Below are 25702 nucleotides of genomic sequence, written 5' to 3'. Positions count from 1 at the left end.
CACTTTGCTAGTATATTTTCACCTCCTTGTTACAGAGACCTGGGCCAAGGTCATAATTGTTGTGGTGTGGAGGGCAGTTCTATACTACCAAGTGTTCCAAAGCTGTTACATTTTTAATCTCATAATCGAAAAGCTGCAGGCTAATTCTTGTACTTTACTGAATTCCTGTCTGGGGGGTGTGTGTGTGTGTGTGTGTGTGTGTGTGTGTGTGTAAAGAGTAAAATGTGAACTTAAGGCTTATTGAAATATGAAATATGAATCCTTTTTTCCTCTGTAACTATACCACAAAAATTAATAGAAAAGAATTTTGATGAATTTTGGAGTGTTTTTGAAATGTTTGGATTTGATTATCTTTTACAAGCCAATATTTTATTTTATATTGGACTCAAAGATCAAAGACTATCGTAGAAACATTACCTCACTGATTTTTATAAACATCTCTGTATGGTGGGAATCTTTAAAATTTGATTTCATTCTATATTTGATAAAATTGAAAGATTTTATTTATCATTTGATAAGGTGATGGGTACTTCATTCTACTTTATACCTGTTGAGGACCTTATATAGTATTAGATAATTTAATATGTTTTTGAAAATAAGAAGGCTAAATACCTAGAAAAGAGGTTAAGAAAAAAATACAATGTAGTAATATTATCCCTTAGAATTTTTCTTATTTTATGGTCAAACATCCTTAAATTGTATGAAGGTTATAAAATTAACAGAATTTAATATTTATGACATATATATTTGTAGCATTAAAGAATAATAGATATGGCGACATTTACAAAAATAAATCTTTTGAAAGTAGTGGGACAAGTAATTGGATTTATCAAATGCTCTGAACACTGATTTTAATATATTTATATTGGTGGGCTGGTATAGGCTCTCTGCAGGTTGATGTATCTGGTTGCCTTATATTCTGTGTATAATCTGAGCTCTGTCCCTCTGGGGTGTGATGGTCAAGGCTGGGATATTCAGAATGTGTAAGCAAGTCCTCTAGGTTAATAAATGGCTGATATGTGGCATTGATCAGATGCAGAAATCTGACTGCATCTGCATTGTGTTCATCTGCATCTGCATTGTCCTCTCTGGAAGGAAGGCCTCTGCTTAGCACAATTAACATCAAGAAGTTTCTTAGAGAGCAGCTTTGTTTTTCTCCAGTTGTCCCCTCTGTGACCCGGAGTCAGTCTCCAATTACCCTATGGATCTATAGAAGTGCACTTTCCTGAAGCTGCTGCTATATTTATTCCAAGAATGACTTTTCATTACAAACTCTCCTTCCAGAAGAGAGTAAGGACCAAAGACGCCACAGACATGGGGAAGTATCAGGGGTGAATTTCAAATTATGCTGTTAGAGCTGAGTGAGGAGGTCTGGGTGGGAGGAAGCCCCTTCAGATTGATGGATGGAGGGCAGGGCACAGTGGGGTCTCCTCTCTTATTATTTTGCTGTTATCATGCGGCGGGGGGTGGGGGGTGGGTGGGTCTCGCGCAGCCTGGTGGTATGGACGGTAGTGGAACCAGCAGTGTGTATATAACAGCTTTCTGCACTGTTCCAGATGCTCCTTGGGCAGCTTTCAGAACTACTTAGGGGTTGTTAACAGGTTGCTTTGTAGGACTTAAACAGCAATGACTCTTGCTGGTTGTATTAGCGTATTGGTGAGCAATTGAAGAGGATATGATCAGAAGTAACAGAAAGGGTAAAATAGATGTCTATCTGATTTGTTCATACATATACTATACTAACAACAATAACAAGAACAAAGAAGAATTGAACACCAGCTCTTTGCCAAGTATTTTCCACTTATAGTCACTAATCCTCACAATGCCCTTATGAGCTGGGTGCTATTTATCCACATTTTACATATGGGAGTTTATAGGCCAGGAGCCCTTAAATGACTTACCCAAGCCCACAGGCTAGTACATTGGGATGTGGTCTATTTGGTTCTAAAGCCCTTTGATCTATTTGTTGTACTGCTAGGCCTCCTTATAGCCAACTAAATAACCCTGCCCATCTTCAAGAAGTTCAGGAAGCTTTAGTTTTTTAAGGTCAATTTTCATTTGTGCCTTGAAAAATGAATTTGTAATTATTTTTTAAAAATACTGATTTCTCTACTTGCAAAATATATAGATCATATTTATGGAACAAGATCATTCAAATCTTGCCATGTCATTCTTTCTATAGGAAATAGGGTATGGAATTGACTATAAACCTTATACTATACTCATACTAAACCTTGAACTAGTTTTGGAAGGCGTAGAACTCATATGAAAAGGAGGGAAATAATGAATTTCTTAGTTTTTAATGGATATTTTCGATTTTTGTTTTGAACATGCTGACATTTTTATTATGCTGAAATATTACTTAAAATGCAAGTCTGTATTGCATATGATAGTTCTATCCTACAAATGTGGATTTAATGGCTGCTGGCAATATACCGATGCTTGGGAAAGGTGCCTGAGCCTCCCTGTGCTGCATAATTGTGTTAGCGGGCTCCATAAATGCTGGTCGTCAGCCATGACATTCTTCATTAGCTGGGGATCATTGTGCCTCATGGAGTCTACCAGTAGCACCATTTAAAACTCTCTGGATAGAGATGATCTGGTGTAGCATGCTTACTGAAGGTCCAGTGTCTCATACTTTTCCCTTCTCTCTCTTTTTCCCTCCCACAGATGAACACAATGACGTGCAGAAGAAGACCTTTACCAAATGGATAAATGCTCGCTTTTCAAAGGTAACCAAGACTTTCCAAAACCTTCCGATGATTCAAATGCATCATTCTGATCGATGGAGCTTAGTGGGAAGTACAGTGAATTTTCCCCATGAAATGTCATCTAACAAAAAATATATAGATACACGTATTCTTCTTTTATTCTCTTCTAAGATAGGTCGAAGTGGAATTTCTGTTTAAATGGTTCAGGGTGCAAATGGCTCTTTATTTTCACCTGGCAGTCTCTGGACATTAAGCCAGTAGTTTGCTCCTTTTGCCTCTCTGAATCCTGGGTACATTTAGGAAATGAGTATATCATTGGGAAGATTTTGTGTTCACTTAACTAAAAAAGTGATATAATTTTGCCTGGTTAGGATCAAGTTGTTATCATTCAGGCAGCCGTTCTACCCTGTGCAGAAAAGTTTAGGGATTTTTACACTGGTTGTGGCTAATAATGCTTACCTACGATGTTCTTTTCTTGTGAACTTCCTCAATTTTTCCCCCAAAGTTGTATTCTTTCCCAGTATTTCTTACCACTTGGATTATAATCAAAGTTTTGATTTATATTTTGCTCAAGGGCAGAGTAAGCTGAAGAGAGGAATCACAACACTATTTTTTAAACTTGTCCTAATAGAGTTATCCATTGGTTATTGAACTGGTTCCCTCCTGGGGCCTCTGGGTAATCCAGGGGCTACTGGAATTTTGTTCTCTGAGTCTGAGATGAGAGGAAAATTTTCAGGTTGGGTTGTAGGATGACACTATAGCAAGATGAAAAATAAACCTTTCTCAGAGTAATGCCATTATGGTATTTAAAATAGTATGAAAGCTATTTTAATTGAGTTATTTTTTTTTTTAAATTCTACTTGGGAAGGTTGCAGAGGTTAGGAAAATAAACATTGCTGTTTCTTTGAAACAAAATGAAAGTGTTTTAAGATTACTTTGAATAGCAGTGCAGATAAAAATTGTTCCACATCACAATGCTTAAAGTTCGTTATTTGATTGCAATGAATTTTTAGGTTTTGCAAGTTTTTTGTTGAGGGAAATTTTATCTTGCCTCTGAGAATGTAAGGAGCGTGAAAACTGTCTGACATTGACAGAAAGGTCAAGCATATAGAAGTGCTTGCACAATTGGTGGTTTTCTGTGTAGGATTATTCCAAAGCAGACAGAGGTATTATTATTATTTTTTTTTTTTGGTAAATTTTAATTTGTTTTGTTGTAGAGGCATAGGTAACCTTCCGGTGCCTTTGATTGCCAGTGGTCTCAGGATAGATGATTTTATGAACTTGATATTTAAAATTGCACACTTATAATGTATATATTATTTTGTAACATTAGATCAGGGCTTTTAGTCCCATGCAAATCATTTGTTCCAGGAGGCTTGTAAGTATTGCCAGGACAATGAAAAGCCCAAGTAATGTTACCACTCAGTAAAAGTTGAAGTTATGTTAAAATGACACGGAAGTTAAAAGCTTGTTTTATTTGGAGAAACAGTATTAAAAGTTGAGCTGATCCTGGAAAAAAATTCTTTTAGATTACTTCTAATAAGAAATAGATGTCAAAAAAGAAATTTGGATGAGTCTAGAACAAATGTATCAAAGAAATTATGAATATTTGGATATAATGAAGTAGAGGAATATGTTAAACTTCATATACTATATATATGTGTGTGTATATATATATATATATATATATACTTATTTTTTATTTTTTTATTTGTTTATTCTTTTTTTAAAAAATATATTTTATTGATTTTTCACAGAGAGGAAGGGAGAGGGACAGAGAGCTAGAAACATCGATGAGAGAGAAACATTGATCAGCTGCCTCCTGCACAACCCCTACTGGGGATATGCCCACAACCAAGGCACATGCCCTTGACCGGAATCGAACCTGGGACCCCTCAGTCCGCAGGCCGACGCTCTATCCACTGAGCCAAACCGGTGAGGGCTGTTTATTCTTTATTCTTTTATTTTTTGTTTCTTCTGGCTGTCTTAAGTCCATAAGTCTGACTGCTTCCATACTGGTGACCAGGAAAGGAACAGACTGGGAGATTCCCATAGACTCCTTGCTCGGCTTAACTCCCGCAGAGCTGGTGTCAGGTTGTATTTGAGCATAGTATCATTAGGTAATCGAGAAGCTAGCACAAGGAAAAAATCCTGTTGAAGGGGATGAATTGTATGTCACTCCTACTTTATCCATGCCCTTTGGTATATCATGGTGAACTTTAAAATAGAATTCTTGATCAAGTCCGCTGCTTTCCTGTGGTGTGGGCCTCTCTGAAGAAATAGGGCCAGTCCCATGTGGTAGGAAATCCAACAGACCCTGATGGCATCTTCTGCCATTTAGGAATTTGCTTTAAACTCCTTCTCCAAACATTAAAAACATTGTGGCTTCCTCCCCGTCCAAAGTTTTGAACGTCAAGTCTTTGTTGATTCCAGTACCCTATATATTCAACATTGTCTCTTCCTCTCCATATTTATCGACACCTTTTGCCAAGTCAGTGTTATCTGAGTTAGGAAAATCTGTGAAAGACTTTAAGATTGGCAGAAAAGATTAGTGGGAGCCCTGCCAGCTAATCTATCTGGGTTATCTACCGTCCATTATTTTTGAGTTGCTGTGCAACTCTGTGACTTGTAGATAGTCATGCAAATGATACATATTCATAAAAATGTAAAGTAGCTTGGGATGCAATTGATTATTGCCCCCTGGAGAGACCTGTTTTTCACCTATTAAAAATTTATTTCACCTTTCCTTTACATAAACATATGGCATTTTGAATTCTACTTTGAACCAGTTTTAACACCTTACTGGTTCCCTCATTAATTAATGAGTTGAAGTCTTTGACACACGTTAATATTACATTTGAATGAAATCCACAACTTTACCTTTTTTAAAAAAATTATGCCTGAACACACAGACCACTGTAATACTTTGCCAACTGCTTCTTCCTTTCCATGCTTCACTTTATCCATCCCCTTCCTTTCACTTTCTACAGAGTAGCTGGAGTGATCTTACACTGTAAGCTTAATAATCGCTTTTTTTTCCTGTAAAATCTTTCAATGGCTGCTCATTGTTTGTATTCGGTTTTTAAGGCCCTAAATAGTTAGCCCCTCCCCCAATTTACTCCTTATTTCATTTTATTCTACTCTTGCCTCCTCATTATGCTCTAGCCACATAGTCTGTGTCGCCCCCACCCAGGGTCTTCCCATGGCTTGTACACAACTCCTTCCTCCATCATTTCCTGGCCAACTGCTACTCTTCCTTGCCTGAGCTTAAATGTCACTTACTCAGGACACTTTCTGAGCTCCCGAAGTAGGGTGGGTATGCTCTATACCAGGGGTGGGCAAACTTTTTGACTCGAGGGCCACAATGGGTTCTTAAACTGGACCGGAGGGCCGGAACAAAAGCATGGATGGAGTGTTTGTGCGAACTAATATAAATTCAAAGTAAACATCATTACATAAAAGGGTACGGTCTTTTTTTTTTTTAGTTTTATTCATTTCTAACGGGCCTGATGGGGCCGGCGGGCCGTAGTTTGCCCACGGCTGCTCTATACTCTTAAAGTGTTACCTTTTGAAGCACTCATCATAAATGTAATTTAAATAATTGTATCTGAAAGTATTTGTCTCTCCTCTCCTAGACGGTGGTATGTTCCATGGGTGCAGGGTTGTCTGTTTTGTTCACTGAAACAACTTCAGGCACTCCGCGAGCATCCAGTGGGTACTTATAGACGTAATAAGTAAATGAATGGCAATGACTGAAACACACATTTAAATGCCTAGTACTATATTATCTATAAACCAGTTAGAAGTTGATTGGAAAGAGATAGGATGTGGAAATGAGAGCAAAATGGCATAAACTGTGTTATTTCATGGATTTGAATGCTTCGGGGATTTTGCTGCATTTATTCACAAAAACAAACAAATCCAACTATGCAAAGGTTTCAAAATATCTGTTTGATATTTACCTGGTTTCTTGGATGTGTGCTGCAAAGTTTATTAAATCGCCATTTGGATTTAATAGGTATCATTTCCTTGTCTATTGGGTAGGAGTCTTCAAATAGGATCCACCTATAAATTTAGAGTGAAGAAAATGAGTTTTAAAACATAAAATTGGCTTAATTTATTCCTTGATAAAAGAGATTTGGAAAAGAGCTTGAGAATACTGAATACTATGGAACTAAAACCATATTTCAATTTTTAACTATATAAAAGAAATATGATCGCTAAGACAGCATTCACTATATATATATATATATATATATATATATATATATATATATATATATATATATAATTTGCTGTAAGTCCTTGTTAATATCTCACCGAGTACGCAGTGCTTTGGAGTTTGGTTATCCTGAGAAGTCACACAGTATAGAAAAACGTATGGTTGTTGGATTTTGAAAAGTTATGTAAAGCTCAGAAGAAGATGATTATCGAAAGGAGCTAAGAGTTAGGAAATTAAGCACTTCTTGCTGGATATGCATTTCTGACCTCTGGCAGATTATTAGCCAATTTTCTCAGGTCTCTTAGTTTTTATTTCTCTAACTATGAGACACACTTGATCATAATTGCTTGCCTCATATTACTAAGAAATAGAGAGGCATTATTGTGAAACATTATGGAAGATTATAATTAGAAATGCTAAATTAAAACCCTCAGGTACCCAAAACTTGTGGTATCCCTGGCCTGTGCTATTATATATATTTTAAAACAGAAATGGAAGAAGAAAGCATTGGCTCAGTAAGCCCACTTGATTCCATTTTCTGGTGGGTAAAGCGTGAGTGTTTTGTTCCCTCTAATTTGAAGAGCCTTCGGTTTGTTAGTGGGCTGGTCTCCTGGGGGACCAGCCTTGTTGCTTCACTGTTGGGAAATGTGCTCTGACTTTAAGCCTGCATTTTCTTTGGATGACTTTCAGAGCTTCTCATCTGGCAGAGCTGAGACGTACAAATTGCTGAAGCTCTTTTATCGGTTTAGTGAGGCGATTCTCAAAAAAAAGGTTTAACACATAATGGTTAGAGGTAGAAATGTGCAAACTTAAAAATGCTGAACTTGAGTTGGGCATATTTCTGCTTTTCCCCTTTTGAAAACAAAGGTGAGCCAAGTTTTCATTTAGTTACTATTCCAAACTTGACATTTAAATAGATAGAACAGAAAAGGGGAAATCTGGAGCATTTTTTTTATAGGTTTCAACGTGAAGAGCTATTCAAATGTGTTCCTTTTGGAGACAGTGGGACGTTGCTGTTAGTGGCCTATCGTTTTCTCCTTTTTTCATCTTAGAAGTTGATAGTCATAAAAATAGAATTGGGAAAAGATGTGTAGGGAGGTTTGTAGAGGAGGGAGCAACAAAAGCATCCTGCAGGTGTTTAAGCCTTTTTAAAATTCTCATTAAGGAGACTGTCCAGGCTTCCTTGTGTGACAGTAAATAGCATTTCCAGTAGAGATTTGAGCTCCACGGTTACACACTGGGTCTAGCATTGATTTATTTTCATGAATATGTGTGTGGCATATAAAACACTCAACTAAGTGTCTTAGGGGCCATAACCATTCAAGTGGCCCCTTAAGAAGTTTCAGTTTATGTTTACTCACCAATACCTCTCAAAAGCAAACAATAAAATGTATTCCATATTCCTAAACAGCTTCCAGATAGGTTTTGGCTATATTATATAAGTTTGCTTGTTTTGTTTTCATTCTGTTTGATTTTTGTTTGTTTGTTGGTTGGTTCCAAACATTACACTTGCAAAAGTCACTTTCACCTGGTTACTCTGATGAAACTAAAATAAATATCTAAGTAAATAATTAAATAAAAAAATTAAAAATTTAACAAGCTGTATTTTGTACATATTGAGTACTTAAATGATTTTGACTGAGCCTATTCATATTTATAGTTGTTAAATACATTTGGTATTATAGGCTGAATCTTTGTAATCAATGATCAAGTTTTGGATTAACCTGCTAAGAGGAGATGCCTTTTCACCCTTCACCTAGAAAGCAGTGAGCAGAGCCGCCTACTTGTGTCCTTCTATTCAGCCTGTGCGAACCCTCTCCCCCAATTTCGCCCACTCTTCCCCTCCAGGATCACTATACTCTCTCCTGTCACCACCCAGGGCCAGCTTTGGGTAAATGCCAGGTTAAGTGGTCCTTGCCCTTTAACTCTCAGGTCCATCCTGCCCCAGCTCTTCCAGTCCTCCTGCTGGTTACATCCAATGCAGGCATTTTAGGCCTGAGGAAGGACCCCCTCTCTGCTGGAGGCCTCCCACGGGGAGGGTAAAGCCCCCTGTCCTCTGACGCCTGGGCCTCTCCCACAGGCTCCTGCATCTTCTGCTGCTGCCTCTCAGGTGTGCCTGGAGGTTCCACTCCAGAATGGCCAAATGTATATTCTGCCTCCTGCAAACAAAAATAATTATTTTCTTGGAAAATTATTTCTGAACATACGGATCACTGTAATAACCTATTATCTGGTTCTTCCTTTCCATGCTTCACCTTATCCATTCCCTTCCTTCCACTTTCTACAGAGTGGCTAGAGCAGGGGTGGGCAAACTCGAGGGCCACAATGGGTTCTTAAACTGGACCGGAGGGCCAGAACAAAAGCATGAATGGAGTGTTTGTGTGAACTAATATAAATTCAAAGTAAACATCATTACATAAAAGGGTACTGTCTTTTTTTTTTTTTTTTTTTTTTAGTTTTATTCATTTCAAACAGGCCGAATCCAGCCCGCGGGCCGTAGTTTGCCCACGGCTGGGCTAGAGCGATCTTAAAGTGTAAGCCTGGGTGGGTTGGCCTAAGCCAGTGGGGGCCAGTGAGCTATAAAGAGAGGATTGGTGAAGAGAGGTGGTTTTGAGGGAAAGAAGCCTTTTCTGTTTAACAGAGCTAGGGGGCACTGGGCCCATTTCTAGTTATACCTGGCCTAAGAAGCTTTTAGCTGCAATTGCTACAGGAAGCCAGCCGCCACTAACCATGAGGGGAGCCTTACTGGGGTGCTGGGGACATTGTTATTGTTTTCCTTGCTAGGGAAATTAAAAAACAAACCTGCTAACAAAAAGGCCTTTATTCAATATAGAATATAAGGAAAACACAATTTTTTATTGAATATGCAGTTCAGACTAGTTGCATGCAGGCAGTGGCAAAAGACTAGAAAGTCTGGACAGAATTTCACATGAATATATGGAAAGTAGAAGAAAGAGCAGTGGGCACTCATCTCCTGGAGGGACAAATGGATGCACCTTGTGAGGTCTCTCGTCTACCTCCTGAGTGAGTGTTCAGATGTTTGTTATCTTGCATTGGAAGCTTAGAGGCAATTTAGTCCCTGATCAAAAAATTGGGCCTATTATGTTTTACGTTTTTTTTACCATTTAAAAATGTTATTAAATTTATTGGGGTGACATTGGTTAACAAATTATATAGGTTTCGGGTAGACAATTCTATAATACATCACCTGTGTATTGTATTGTGTGTTCACCATCTAAAGCCAAGTGTTCTTCTGTCAACATATATTTGACGCCCTTTGCCCTTTTCTGCCTCCCTCCCACCCCCTTTCCCTCTTGTAACCACCATAAACTTGTCTCTGTCTATGAGTTTTTTGTTGGTTTTGTGTGTTTGTTTGTGGCTTTCAGGTTAATATCTCACATGTGAGTGAAATCATATGGTTCCTAACTTTCTCCGTATGACTTACTTTGCTTAGAATGATATTCTCAAGATCAATCCATGTTGTCGCAAATGGCAGTATTTCATTCTTTCTTAAGGCCGAGTAGTATTCCATTGTACATATGTACCACATTTTCTTTATCCAATCATCTATCAAAGGACACTTCACTTGTTTCCATGTTCTGTCCACTGTGTATAATGCTGCCATGAACATAGGGATACATATATTTTTTCAAATAAATATTTTCAAAATTTTGGGTAATCTGAGGAGGGATTGCAGGGCCTGTTATGTTTTTAAACGGACACTCTAAGGGAAATGAAGGGGCAGGCAGCTGCCTCTCCTGTAGTAAACAAAGAAAGTGGCACTTTATTTACCTTTACGCTACCGTTGTCAATGCCATAACCAATGCCTCGCCCTGGTGCCACGGAAGCCCATCTTTTTAGGAACCACATTCTCCAAACGTCTCCACTGCTTTGCCAGGTGTGCATACATGGAATCAGCTGTGTTGTCTATTTAGTCTGCCTACAGACCTTGCCTGATGTGCATGTGGAATTGGGGTTAAGCCAGCCAGCAGCCCTTGCCTGGTTATTTGTCCATGGTGTGTGAGCCCCACATATGGGTCCTTACCATTGCAGTGTTATGAACACTATCTCAGTGACTTTGCTTATCAAAATCAAGGTAATAGTTCTGTTACTTGCTGTATGACTCCTGATGCTCTGAAAGACATATGTGGTGTAGCTTGTGTTTTATAGCATACCGTCATTTTTAAGGCACATGCACATTCATTGGTTTGATTCCTCCGTGAATACAGTGTAAATCATTGCTCTGGAGGTAAGGTGGTGTTAGTATGTCACCTGAGCCATCTGCTGCTCTTGTTCCCCTCTTTCTCCTTCCTTTTCTTCTCTCCCTCTCTCCTTCCAAACAAACTTCTAAGTGGAATCTTAAGATCTTGTGGTGACCACCATGAATTTTTAAGGATGAATTAAAAATTAAGCCCTGTACTCTCTGATTCTTCAAGTGACTATAGCACATCTTGCTAGTTTTCCGTTGTCAAGGTGTTTAAAGACTTTAGGCATTTCATTGAACTCATTCTGCTTTTAGTCAAAAGCCATGCTGTTTTCATTCTTTCACCAGACCATCCAGTCTTCATTTCATTGGTTAAGCTACACATTTTATAGTTGTGAGGAGCCTGAATTGCATCAGTTTACTTAATTTGGCATAAAGAGAGTGCAAAGAAATACAGGGAGAAAGGGGACCAGAGGGTGGGCAACCAGAGTTGGCCACTTGCAGCTTCTGTCTCTGGAATCATACAGTGTTGTTGCCTTTTTTATTTGTATTTTTTAAGGTTAAATGTGACTCAAGGCTTGTCTGTGCTCCAAGTTCAAGATTGTTTCTATTACTTTGTGTTTATTGGAAAACTATGGAAACCCTGTCATATGAACGGGGAGGGCGACCTGAACTTGGCATTTTTGCAAGACCAGGCACAAAGGGGGTTTTCGCCAAATATTTGTCTGATTGAATTATTAAACTGTTCTCTCTGTCAGAGAAATCTCTGCAAATATGTCTTTGTAAAGAACCGAAAATCTAAATAAGAGGTTAACTGTCTGGAAGAATGCTTTTATTTTTATTAAAGATGACTTCTGACATTCCCAAACTGTTTCTCAGGGCGGGTCCCGCGTTAGAGCCTGTGAAAGCACCAGCTCTGCTTGAAAGCCATGAGCTTGAGTTCATTTAAATGTTGCCCTCTTTGGGAAGTCATGGCACGTAACTTCCTCTGTTCTCTGCTCACAACTGATTAAGTATTTCCTTCTCTGTATGTTGCAGTTTTGTGACCTCATAATTTTAGTTACAATTTAGCACAGACTTTGAGGACCTGGGTTCGGAACCAAATTCTGTGTTATCCCATCCAGGTTCTGACTCTCAGTCGTCATGTCACCTCTACGTCTCAGTTTCCTTACCTTAAAATACTATTATAAAGAAACAAGTACTGCAAGTAAATAATACACCTAAATCTCTGTAAGTCTCTTAGAACATGTCTGAGTGATTGCTCTTACTATGTTGAAGAACATTGCTTGCTTCCACTCTCTGTTTTGGTATGGCCCACGAGCAAAAATTGTTTTTTACATTTTTACATTTTTGTGAAAAATCAGAAGAAGAATAAATATTTTGTGACACATAGACGTTATATGAAATTCAAATTTCAGAATCCACAAATAAAGTTTTATTGGAACCCAGTCATCATTCCGACCAGCTTATTTGTTTATGTAATGACTGTGGCTGTTTTCACATTACAACTGAATAGAGAGGTTTCAGTAGAGACCAACCCCCTGGCCAGCAGCACCTAACCTGGGTCCTCACTGGACCTTTACAAAAGACATTTTCTGACCCCTGCCATAGGGCACAGTGCACTGAATCACCACGCCTGCAGCTGTTACTCTCCGGGTTGTAGGCAGAACTTCCTATTGGGCTTAGGCTGTTTTTTTCCCAATCCACATCTGGGACAAATTGTGTTTGTCGGGGATATGTAGTATTATGTATTGGTTGGCCATATGTGCGGTGAGCATGGCTGTGCTTTTGTGTAATTTTGAACCATAGTTTTGGATTTGTATAAGCGTTGGTACCTTTTCTGGGAGGAGGTTCACAGGTTGTATTTTGTCCTCTTTGGCCGTCCTGCACACGGTCCTTCTGAAGGTAACAGGTGGGAGTGAGTACACACTGATAGTACCATCCTGGGGGGGGGGGGGAGGTGAGAAAGTGCTAGGATAAGGGGACAGCAGAAAGCATATTTCTTATTGATTGCCATCAATATTTGTCTGAGGATTTGAAACAATAAAGAAAGGGTTGTTACGGTACGGTTTGTGTTTTTAAAGAAAATAAAGGCATTGGCTGCCCTTGTCTGAGTGAGTGACTTCTAGAAAGGCAGGATTGGGTCTCAGTCATCTTTGTTTCAACAGAATGCTCCACAGGGAAACTTTCTCAAAATTTGTTGCTCAGTAGATGAATGAATGAATGGGATATGAGAGAGATGAAAAGAGTGTCTCATTCAGAAAAAATAATGCTACCTCTTAATTAACGCCCCCCACTTCACCATTGAGCAGCAGTGGAGCTCAAGGAGGAATCCAGTGAGTGTTCTGCAGAATTACGCCATCGCATGGTGCATACCTAAAGCACAGGCGTGCTCTCGGATCAGCACATTCCTTAGTTTTGAATGGGATGTATCCCTTCGTGAATTCAGGACCTGGAAGATACTTGTCTATGAATTGACACTACCATGTACTCAGGTTCAGAGCTTGCTTTTACATTCCTCCTGGGATGAAGAAGTGCTTATTTGTTTTATCCATCTTTTCAGACATTGTTGAAATTTTATGGCACCTTTATGACAGTAGAAATATTAAAGTTAAGAGTTTATGAGACGAATGACAACATTGCTTATTGAACTTCTGTCATCTTAGTTGTATTTTTGTTTTTTAAATTCTCACCCAAGGATATGTTTTACAGATTTTAGAGAGAAGGGGAGCGGGGGAGGAAGGGAGAGGGGGAGGGAGAGAGAGAGAGAGAGAGAGAGAGACAGTGATGTATGAGAGAAACATCAATCAGTTGCCTCCTGTATGCACCCCCATTGAGGATTGAACCGACAACCTAGTTATGTGTCCTGACTGGGATAGAACCGGCAGCCTTTCAGTGCCCAGTGTGTGCTCCAACCAACTGAGCCACACTGGCCGGGACTGTCATTTTAGTTTTTTAATAGATGAGCAAATAAACACAGAAAAACCAAGTAACTTTGCCCAAAGTTATATGGTGGGTAGGAAGCTTTTCTCGTCTACAGTGAGGTCATTGATGGACATTCATAATTAGTTGTAACACGGACAGATATTTACATGTATTTTATTTTATATTATGCTGCTTTATATTATCTTGTTTATACATGGAAAGTGAATTTGAGAAGGGTTCAATGCTGCCCGGACATTATTTAGCTTCCCTTGTCATCATTATTTCCTACAATCCTTCCTGTGCTGAAATTGCCCTATTTGTTTCTCCCATGAACTTGACCTCTATTCTTGCCTCTTCGATCTAAGACCAAGGTTGTTCACCTCTCCATGAGTCTGATTATTTGGTGGCAGGTGGCTGAAGTGCACTTTGGTTGGCGGAGGAAGGGGAAGGTAAGAGGCAGCAGGTGACCAGGCCACTTCTGCCCTTTGCTTTCCCTGAGAGCAGCAGGAGGTCTTTAATGTGCAGGAATCTCCCCCTTGCTCTGCCTCCCAAAATACTTCTGCCTCTGGACTGTGTCTCCTGCATCATGCAAATCTGTTTGTTATTGCAGTCGGTGGAGATCATCTATGTGTCCCTGACACCATCGCTGCTCACAAAAATGGTAACTGGGAAGAGAACAGCAGCTTTGTTTCACATACAAATGAGTCATAGCTTATTCTTTACTGATTCTATGCTGAAAACTTGGCCATACTTCTCCTCATTTAGAGTATTTAGAGTATATGGAAAAGCCACATGTTAGAATCGTTTGTTGAATAAGAATTACATTTCATTTAAAAAATGTAATGAATGAAGAGGAGAGGAAAAGGGGATAAATGTGAAGTTTCAGGAAACCTCAGATAGCTCCCGTTTTCCACCTCCATTTCAAACTCAGAGTAAAATTTTGCCTCATATGACTTTATGTATATGTTTTTTAAAGTAAAAAGGGAAGAAAGTAAAATAATTACTGCTTATAAAATATCTTTATTACTGAAAGGATCTAGGATGATTAATCTCTGAAAATTTTTTATTAGGGAGAAATTTGATGTGACAGAATGACGCAGTATTTACTACAGTGGACTTTGTAGTTTTCTGGACATCTTCACGTAGTATAAATTATTTGATCTTTACTATAATCTGTGACTCAGAAACAGGTTCAATAGCTGACTTAGATTCACCAGCAAATTAATGGTCAAACTGGGATTAAGGCTGAGCTTCCTGATTTTCTGTGTGGTGATCGTCCCGCTGCACACAACTCGTCTGATCACACAGACAGTCAGGACGGGATGCGCCTGGGATGGGGTGGCATCTCCTGGTTTCAAACACCAGAGCCTGTTTCTCGGGGCAGCTGATGCTATTTATCAGTCAGGGATGAGAGGAAGAGAGTTTAAGAATTCTATAAGCTTTATTATTGAAAACACTGAACCGATACTGAACTTCCACACAGAGCCCAAAGCATGTTAATCATTCAGAAATGAAATTGCTAGAAATACAGACATAGCACCCAAGAGCTGAAATTCATGCTCCCACAATGGAAATAGAACAAGACAGTCTCCTACCATGAGTGTAAGGGCAGTGATGGAGTAAGGACCCGCACACTTTTCATTGGCCTCTGTACCCAGGTGTTTGGAAACTCATAATTTTACTGTATCTTCTTATTATTCCTTCTCAGGACTATATACCATCGTCAAGGTATTGACATCTACCAAAGCTTTATTTGCTCCCTTTCTAAGAAATAATGCAATTTAAATCCTTCAGCTCACAACATTTGTGATGAGATCTCAACGTTCTCTGTATTTATGTTTATTCTTTTGATACAAGGCAAAGTTGTATAGTCAGCTGATCATTAGAAAAAATAAACCATTCCTTTGCCTGCCAGGCATGTATGGAATTTTTGCTGCTGAATTAAGTGGTATTTTACTCTTTCTTATGCAGAGTGGGAAACCGCCCATCAGTGATATGTTCACAGACCTCAAAGATGGAAGGAAACTGTTGGATCTTCTGGAAGGCCTCACAGGAGCATCGCTGGTAAGAGGCATCAGCCTAGAGAACCAGGACAAGGCGTTGCCTGTCTCTCAGCTTTAGTAGTACTTGAGGACCCACTGGGGCTGCTCAAAATGTAAAAGCTGACATACGAATGTTTAAAAAAAGTGTTTCAATGAACTTTTTGATAGAGCAATATTCAGACTTTCTGGGAGGGTACTATATGTTTATCAAAGATAAAATTACTCAAATGTTTATTTTTCTCAGACAGCCCAGTAGATAATGATAAAGAAGAACGGATACATAAAGAGGGCATAATGTTTTGAATAGCAGGGCATATAGAGACACGGTTAAATGTTATTTAACAAATATTAAAACAAGGCTGTTCAAATGATGAGATTTATTTTTATTCAAATCTAAAGTATTATTTTATTTCTCCATCAAATCCCACTCTGTTACTTTATATGCAAGGTACTGTTTACTTACACAGAAATAGCTCTGCTAATGAAGAGGATGCAATTTTATGAACACAGACTTGAACACTGGAGGTAGAATTACTATAAAAGGTATAGAGAGATGCACTCCCAAAGATGAATTCCTTTCTTACCAAAGTGTGGGGTGCTGCACACTCCCTTTTGCCTTCCAGATGGTGGGCAGGCCTGCGGAAGAGGCTGATCCCTCTCTCAGATAAGATTGCCTGGCCAGTGAGGCAGGAAGATGCCTCCCAGATCACCTTTCCCCGGTGGCAATTCCTGCCTTCCCCCTTGTAATGCTAGCTGGAACCTGGGATAGCGCCCCCGAGCCCCCCGGCTCTGTCCACCCTAGTGAAGTATGGATGTGATACGACTTCTAAACTTCCCTTCATCCAGACCAATTTAGAGAAAAGAAGCTTTGTCCCCCAAACTTAGTGCATTGGAATCACCAGGGAATTCTAAAAATTCCAAACCTTTACTGCACCCAGGCTCACTAAGTCAAAGAGGCTTTGGTGTTTTGGGAAGCTCACTGGAGGCTTCAGTGTCCAGGGAAGCTGGGGAACTACCGCCTTACGGTGTTGGAGTGGGGGAGTTTTCACCGGCAACATCAGCCCCGACGCGGCCTGAGAAGCAGCCAGAGCTCCAGCACAGAGGGGTCTCCATACTGAGCTGCTGTGCTCTGTCCATCTCAATGTCATTTTTTTTTGTCAGGCTGTGGAGGGACTGTCTCACTTGATGTTGTGTTTTATTTTCCAGCCGAAGGAACGTGGTTCCACAAGGGTGCATGCTTTAAATAATGTCAACAGAGTGCTGCAGGTTTTACATCAGAACAACGTAAGTTGGTCAGGTGACCTGGGGGCTCTTGGGTGCCATTGGGATTATTCATTGTTGAAACCAGCCACCTGCTCTGTGCATGGGCATCAGTTCATTTATGGAAACATTTTTCTTATGAGAAGTTTGAACTTTTTCTATGAGTGAAGGGATAGTCACTCTTTTTTTCTGATTACTTTAATGATTTAGTGTGCAAGTAACACATTTTTGAGATTTAGGTTTACCTGATTTCTCTTATCATTCACATGTGTGGCTGTCCGGATGTCCTCAATCCCAAACCTCAGCTTCCGTGGAGCAATTGTCTGAACCTTTATTTTCTTTTATCGTGTCAGGTGGATTTGGTGAATATCGGAGGAACGGACATTGTAGATGGAAATCACAAGCTGACGCTGGGCTTGCTGTGGAGCATCATTTTGCACTGGCAGGTGGGGCGTTTTCAGTCACTTACTAAACTGGAATGTGTCATTTGTGTTCTTAGTTTCTGAGCTCTGCATCACAGAGCACCACACACTGGGTAGCTTCGACAACAGAAATTATTTTCTGCCAATTCTGGAGGCTGCACAGCTGAGATCAAATTGTCAGCAAGGATTTCTTTTCTGCAGCCTCTTTCCTGGACTTGTGGGTCCTTCTTCCCTTGGTCCCCACATGGTCTTCCTCCTGTGTATGTCATGCCCTAATCTTGGCTTCTTATGCCAAGAAACCAGTCATATTGGATGAGGCCCCCTCCCTCTCCCCCATATGTTTACCTTAATTACCTCTTTCAAGACCCTTTCTACAAATACAGTCACATTACGAGGTACTGGGGGTTAGGACTTCAACGTAGAATTTTGCGGGGGACACCATTCAATGCCTAACAGTTTGGAATGGAAGAGACAGACAAACTGCTCTATTTTCCTGGCCTAGACAAAAGAAAATGCCTTTTTAAAATATTGAATTTAAAAATTTCAGACATCAAAAAGTTGCTAAAATAGCCCTGACCTGTTTGGCTCAGTGGATGGAGCCTCAGCCTGCGGACTGAAGGGTCCCGGGTTCGATTCCGGTCAAGGGCATGTACCTTGGTTGCGGGCACATCCCTGGTGGGGGGTGTGCAGAAGGCAGCTGATCGATGTTCCTCTCTCATCGATGTTTCTGACTCTCTGTCCTTCTCCCTTCCTCTCTGTAAAAAATCAATAAAATATATATATTTTTTAAAATGTTGCTAAAATAGCTCAAAGAAATTCCAGGTACCTTTACTCATATTCCCCAAATGTTAACAATTATCTGTATTTATGTTTTCTCTCTCTTTTTCTCTTTGCCTAAATGCTTCAGTGTATATTTTCTAAAAACAAATTGTTCTCCTAAAATCAAGGAGTTCTCTTACACAACTACAATATATTGTCATAATATAAAATGTGTACTATGACCTTAATAGTTCTAACTTACTTATCATGTCTCTTTCATCTTCTTTACTCTGGAATAGTTTCTGAGGCTCTGTGTTTCATGATATTGACATTTTTGAAGAGTACTGGACAGTTATTTTATAGAATGTCTCTTTTTGTGGGTTGCTGATATTCTCTCATGATTAGATTCAGGTTATTCATTTTGGGCAGGAATGCCGCAAAAGTGATATTGATTTATTCTTGGTGCACCTCACCAGGAAACACACACTGTCCATTAGGTTTGTTCTGGCAGCGTTAACTTTCATCATTTGGGTAATGTGGTATCTGCCTATGCCTCCACTGTAACGTGACTGTCCCATGTTATTAAAAAAATATCTTGTGAGATATACTTTGAGACTGTGTAAATATTCAGCTACTTATCAAATCTTCCCCATTAGTTTATTTTATTTTATTATTTTATTTATTGATTAAGGTATTACATATGTGTCCTTATCACCCCATTGTCCCCCTACCCCCCACTCATGTCCTCACCCCCCTGTTGTCTGTGTCCATTGGTTAGGCTTATATGCATGCATACAAGTCCTTTAGTTACTCTCGCCCCCTTACTCCCCGCCCTCCCCTACCTTCCCTCTGAGGTTTGACAGTCTGATCGATGCTTCTGTGTCTCTGGATCTGTTTTTGTTCATCAGTCTATGTTGTTCATTATATTCTATAAATGAGTGAGATCATGTGATATTTATGTTTCTCTGACTGGCTTATTTCGCTTAGCATAATGCTCTCCAGTTCTATCCATGATGTTGCAAATGGTTAAGATCCATTCATAATTGTTAGCTGATCAGTTAATATTATGATGCTTGGCAAATAGTAAATTTCTAATGTCATTGTTCCTTTTACATTGTAAGGAAGAGCTTTCCCTTGACTCTTGTTTATCTGTCTGTCCACCTACTTTTTAATTCGTTCATTGTACATGCAGTGTACACTCAGGGATTTTTACGTATTTAATAGCCTGTAACTTTGCTATTATTATTTATTTTGATGCTTAAATTATCCTAAATTTGGCCCATGTGATTGATCCCCCCCTCCCCAAATCAGCTCTTGTGTCCTTTTGACATGTCCACATCACTCTTTGAGCACTTTCTTAAAACACATGTATTTCTTTAGAATAATAATGTGCAATATTAGTTCTTGATATAATCGGAAAAGTTACTTCATTCTTTGATTTTGCATTCAGTCAAAAGGTCTACCTTGCATCCTCATCTTTTGTAGAAAATCAAAACTGAGTTTTCTTCCTATCAAAAGTTCTTTGTAAATGTATAGTATTAAAATATTATTCTTTTAGTGACTATAAAAGTAATGTTTATTGTAACCAAATCTAATATAAGTATTTGTTAAGATATAGAAAGTATGGTAATGTATAATGATGAAGTAAAAAATCACCTCTAAATCCTAGTACTTCAAAATAATCACTGTTTAAAGAAAAATTTGAAATAAATTGAATAACCAGTGACCTGATCCATATGGTTAATTAATGAAATAGTCCTCATTCAAGGACTTGATCTCAGTAGCTGCTTTAAGTCAGAGGCAGACATGGTTTCTCTCCCAGGTGAAAGATGTGATGAAGGACATCATGTCAGCCTTGCAGCAGACAAACAGCGAGAAGATCCTGCTGAGCTGGGTGCGCCAGTCCACCAGGCCATACAGCCAGGTCAACGTCCTCAACTTCACCACCAGCTGGACAGACGGACTCGCCTTTAATGCCCTGCTCCACCGACATAAGTGAGACATGACTCTACTTAGACGTGGACTTTCCAAATGTGTATCTCCTTTCTCCCTCCCTCACTGCTCCTCCCTAAAGCCCCTCCCCACTACCCCTGCTATCCTCTCTGCACACCTTCTACCAAAATATTAAGAAAAGAAATATCATGGAAAAAACTACCCACCAAGTGTGTATTCTGTAGGACTTAAATGGCACAGTGCAGCCACGGTTGCTTCTACGCATTCATAAGTTAAAACATGTAAAATGATTCACATAGTTCAGACCCACTCATTCAGCACTAACCAGAAATATATGCAAAGAATTGTGCTAGTATTTATTCTTGTACCAAAGGGAAAGTTCTATAATTCAGTGCAATCCCAGTTAATTATAGAAAATGATTTTTTAATGAAATTTGTAAACAGATTCTAATTATATGAAAGACCAAAAGCCCATGAGGAGCCAGTACAATTGTGAAACAGTAGAACCAGGCTGAAGTACTTCTCAAACAGAAACCAAAACTATTTATGAAGCTACATTAATTAAAACTATAGTGCTATAAATAAATACACTAATTTAATTATAGGCTGAACCATATGAAATTGCCAGTATTTGACTGTTTTTTTGACATATAACAATGGCATTTTCTATACTTCAACCTAACAGAATAAAGGGCTCAGAAATAGCTCCATCCTGATATACAACTGAACTGATTGCTATTAAAATAGATGGTATGGGACAACTGGTTACCCATATGTAAATAATCGTATTGGATCTTTACCTCACCATACCCACAAATAAATTTCAGATGCATCAAGGATTTAAATGTGAAAGGTGAAATTTCGTACATGTTTTATTGCTATTTTAAATAATTTATTGTTTCAAGTTTTGTTTCCTGTATATGCTCTGTTTATATATAAAAATATAATTGACATCTCTATATCTTAGATCTAGAAACTTGTTAAAATTTTACAAAATTTAAATTTGTTTCTGTAGATTTAAAAACATATTTTTGGTAGACCATCCATAGATTATAATAGTCCCTCCCCTCCCCTCCGCTCCCCTCCCCTCCCCTCCCTTCCCCTCCCTTCTTCTTTTTCCCTGTTCATTTGTGCCTTGTCCTTCAATACAATACTGATTTGAATTGGTAATAGTGAGCAGAATATTTTGTTCTTGAAAATGAAGGGAATGTTTTTAATGTTTTACAATAACAATGATATTTGCTGTATATATATATATATATATATATATATATATATATATATATAATCTGGTTAGAGAACCCCCACACCCAATCTTTTTTCACTGTATTAGTTTAGAGAGGTTACCCTCTGTTCCTAGTTGGATAAGACTTGTAGTCAGAAAACTTGAGTTTTAGCCCAAACTTTTTTCCATTGATTACTTAATTGGTTCAATAAGTGTGTTTGTAGTACTTTCTCTGTGTTAGGCTCAGGTTGTACAACAGAGAAAAAAGGCAAACACCCCCATCTCCTTGGGGTTTATGTTCAAGTAGAGGGAGGCTGACAAGAAAGAAAGAAAAGGAAATGTAAGTTGTGTAGCATAAAGAAGTGGTAAACATGCTGAAGAAAAACGTAGCAGGCAAGAGGGGAGGCCAGTGGGTGCAGGGCGTGAGTAGGGAGAGTAATAGGAGATGAAGTCAGAAAGGAAACGGGTGGAGTGGGCGAGGCGATCCCAGGAGGTAGCTGGGTCTAGGATGCAAGAACAGATAGAGTGCAAAAAAAATCATCAACTTTTGGATAAGTCAAAGCACAAAATGTCCAATTTCTAGGATTAAAGGAAAATCTAGATGGAAATGAAATCCAAGTAATGTAATATGGAGGGGGTGACGAGGGTGACTCTCTCAGGACCTTTGGTTTAGGAATATCCTGTGAACAGATTAAAGCTGGACTTTCCACTCTGCTAATAATTGGTCTTTCAATAAGAGAACTAATTCATTAATATTAATGGTGGTAATTGATGTATATAGGTTAATTTTTCATTTTTTTACCAATTTATTTTGAGCTTTTTATTTCTCTTTTCTGTACCTCTTTTCTTTTCTTTTCTTTTTTTATCTTATATTAATAGGTTCGTCCTCCTCTTATTTCTCTTTTACTATTTGGGAAGTATTACATACTCTTTTTAATCTTCTAATGATTACTCCAGGAAATTTCATAGGTATGTTTAGCCAATACAAGAAACTTAGAATATATTATCCATTGTTTTCATTTTTATAAGTTACTTTAAAATACTATATATTTGGCAAGGTTTTGGGATATAAAGTTAAACTTTTTAATTTAAACTCACAAACAAAAAAAATCTAAAACTGCAATGTGTTAGATTATAACAATGACCGCTTCGTTTCCCCATGTGTTGTTTTCATCGCGTTTTCTTTGCATGGTGTTCTCAGACCTGATCTCTTCAGCTGGGATAGCGTTGTCAGGATGTCCCCCACTGAGAGGCTTGAGCATGCCTTCGGCCAGGCCCAGACGTACTTGGGAATTGAAAAGCTGTTAGATCCTGAAGGTATTGTTCCGTGCTTATTTTTAATCTTGATTTTGCTGCACAATTTTGGACACTTGAAGAGCAGTGTTTTTTGTTGTGGTGGTGTTCTTTTTTTCAAAAGGAATTATGAGAACTGAGCAGTGTTCTTCCTTTTGAAACATGGTGCAAGTTATTTGGACTTTTGGACTTAACAATTTGTAGGGTCCTTTAGGAGGAAATTTAATTACATCATTGGAGAATAGTTATTTGATGCCCCAGAGGAGTTAAAGTTTTAGGAAAATATAATTATTAGATAACCAATTCAGTATTTGGTTTATTTTACTGAAATGCATTTTTATATATGCTTCTTGTATGTGATGTGAAAACTTTAGTTACAAATGTTGTGGAATTTAATTCTAGAGTTATTTTTATAATATTAATAAAATCTGGCATTATCTTAAATGTCAGCTTATCTTGAGCATTTGGGAGAAGCTTTTAGGGAAGAATTTAAAGAAATGGGATACCGAACAAAATTAAGAAAGTGTCCTTGCCTTTGTCTCATCTATCATTATATGAAACAGAAACTTACTGAGCTATGGTACTGCAAAAATTATATAATAGTATTGTTTATGGGTGCTGAGGATAGTTATTTTATATCTCCCACTGAGCTGTTCACATATTTTGGACATCTAATTTCAGCTGGTCTTTATTTCCTTCCTCTTTTAGATGTTGCTGTTCAGCTTCCTGACAAGAAATCCATAATTATGTATTTAACATCTTTGTTTGAGGTGCTACCTCAGCAAGTCACCATAGATGCCATCCGTGAAGTAGAGACTCTCCCAAGGAAATACAAGAGAGAATGTGAAGAAGGGGATATTAATATACAGGTAAAGGTAAATTTTATTGAAATGTTTGACTGGCCGTATTTGTTATCTCTTTGGTACCAGATAAAAACACTTTTAGGTGATTATTTTTCTTTCCTTTTTTTTTTTAATGTTTTTATTAATTTGAGAGAGAGAGGAAGGGAGAGAGAGAGAGAGAGAAACATTGATCAGCTGCCTCCTACTGGGGACTAAGCCCAAAACCTGGGCATGTGCCCTAACCGAGAATCAAACTGGCCACTGCTTGGTGCATAGGGCCAACGCTCCACCAGCTGAGCCACACTGGCCAGGGCAGGGGATTTTTTTTTTCTTGACTGAGAACATCTTGGCTTGTCCACTTGCGTACACCTTAGAAGTTCAATTTATCAGTTAGCATGCTGTCACGTGTCACATGTGTGTAACGGAAAACCATAACTCAACTGATTTCTTAAGAAGGAAATATACTGTTTCACACCATAAGGGGGCCCACAGCTGTGATGATACTGCTGCATGACATGCTTCAGAAGCAATGTTGTTCCATCATTTGGTCCCCATCTTCCATCAGTGCCATTTTGTGTTGAAGGTGGTTTCTCTCATGTCAGCCTAGCTTTGTTCTAAGTACTAGTTTTCTTTTCATTTTGTCTTTAGCAAAAGGATTTTTACCATTATATTTTCATAAGGGCTATCAAAATACAAGGTTTATTTTCTCTTTCATTTAGAAGGAATAATTGACAATATGTTACTCGGTGGGTTTTTCACTTAAAGATTTATAATTCAATAGGATAAAGATTAGTTTTTTAAAATAAAGTCATGAATTTTTCTTCCTGGATTATCCTGCCTTGAATTAATACATATTTTATCTTACTCTGTTTCAATGTAACTGGTCCTCTTAATTCGTAAAATGAGAGAATCTTAACAGTTGGGTAAGACCTTAAAAACTCGTTCAGTCCAACATTTCAGCAACCAAGAGATGGACATGAATTTCAAAATGATAAGAAATATATTTTAGAGAGGCAGAAGCATGGACTTTGAAGCTGAAATTATATTCCTGTCACTACTTGTTGTGGATTGGTTACTTTCCCTCTCAACCACAGTTTTATCTGTAAAATCTGGATAAAATCACCCACTTTATAATGATAAGCAACTCAGAGTGTCTAAAATAATATTAATAAGCACTCCATAAGCAGCAGCTACCATTACTATAATTTCTCCTTCTTAATTTGTTTTGGTGTTCATTCTCACTCAACAAATTCCTTTGTAAAAATGTTCGTTAATTCTCATATGATGATAATGGTCTTGAATTGGGCATGTCATCTTCTTTTTCCTTTTCCAAGGTTCAAAGAACTTATTATTTCACATTTTTTTGGAGTAGTAGGTACCAATCCTTTTAACTTCTTCATTCAAAAATAGTATGATGTATAGAAAAAGAAAAAGACTTACTGAGCAAAAGAGGCAAGAGATGGGGCCAAATTGTGATCCTAGGGCTCTTTTTTTTTTTTAGTTTTGAAAGTCAAGTGAAATTGAGGAAAAGCTGTAATTTTTATAGCTGGGAAGCATTTGTCTCTAGTGGTGAAATTATTATCCTGTGTTAATGATGTGCCCTTTTAAGTGGCTCAGATAATCTGCTGAGCTTGCTTTTTGGTTTGAGTTATTTGTTTATTGAATTGGGCTTCTTTTGTTAGAAAGCTGGGGTATTTTACTTCTTATAGTTAAGGCCATTCTCTCTTAAAAAGAAAGATTTCATTTGCCTTTCATGAGGTGTAGATAAAATGATCGCGTCTGTGTAGGGCTCAGGGTGGCATGATAAGAATTGTAGAACCTATTTTCTGTTTGATTAAGAGCAG

At 38.4% G+C, this 25702-nt stretch overlaps 1 protein-coding gene across 1 annotated transcript in view; it reads left to right on the top strand.

Annotated features, from left to right (window-relative positions):
* Nucleotides 1-25702, top strand: part of UTRN (utrophin) — a 445898-nt gene that overhangs the window by 90247 nt on the left and 329949 nt on the right. Inside the window, exons 4-10 of the mRNA XM_081094315.1 lie at nucleotides 2671-2732; nucleotides 16034-16126; nucleotides 17311-17388; nucleotides 17718-17810; nucleotides 20368-20540; nucleotides 22925-23040; nucleotides 23725-23885. Of these exons, the coding sequence (XP_080950441.1) occupies nucleotides 2671-2732; nucleotides 16034-16126; nucleotides 17311-17388; nucleotides 17718-17810; nucleotides 20368-20540; nucleotides 22925-23040; nucleotides 23725-23885 (776 nt within the window). The remainder of the gene's footprint in view (nucleotides 1-2670; nucleotides 2733-16033; nucleotides 16127-17310; nucleotides 17389-17717; nucleotides 17811-20367; nucleotides 20541-22924; nucleotides 23041-23724; nucleotides 23886-25702) is intronic.

This window comes from Myotis nattereri (assembly GCF_964212035.1).
Source record: "Myotis nattereri genome assembly, chromosome: 6".
Lineage (NCBI taxonomy): Eukaryota > Metazoa > Chordata > Mammalia > Chiroptera > Vespertilionidae > Myotis > Myotis nattereri.
Note: the sequence above shows the minus strand (reverse complement) of the source record. Positions and strands in the feature narration are given on the sequence as shown.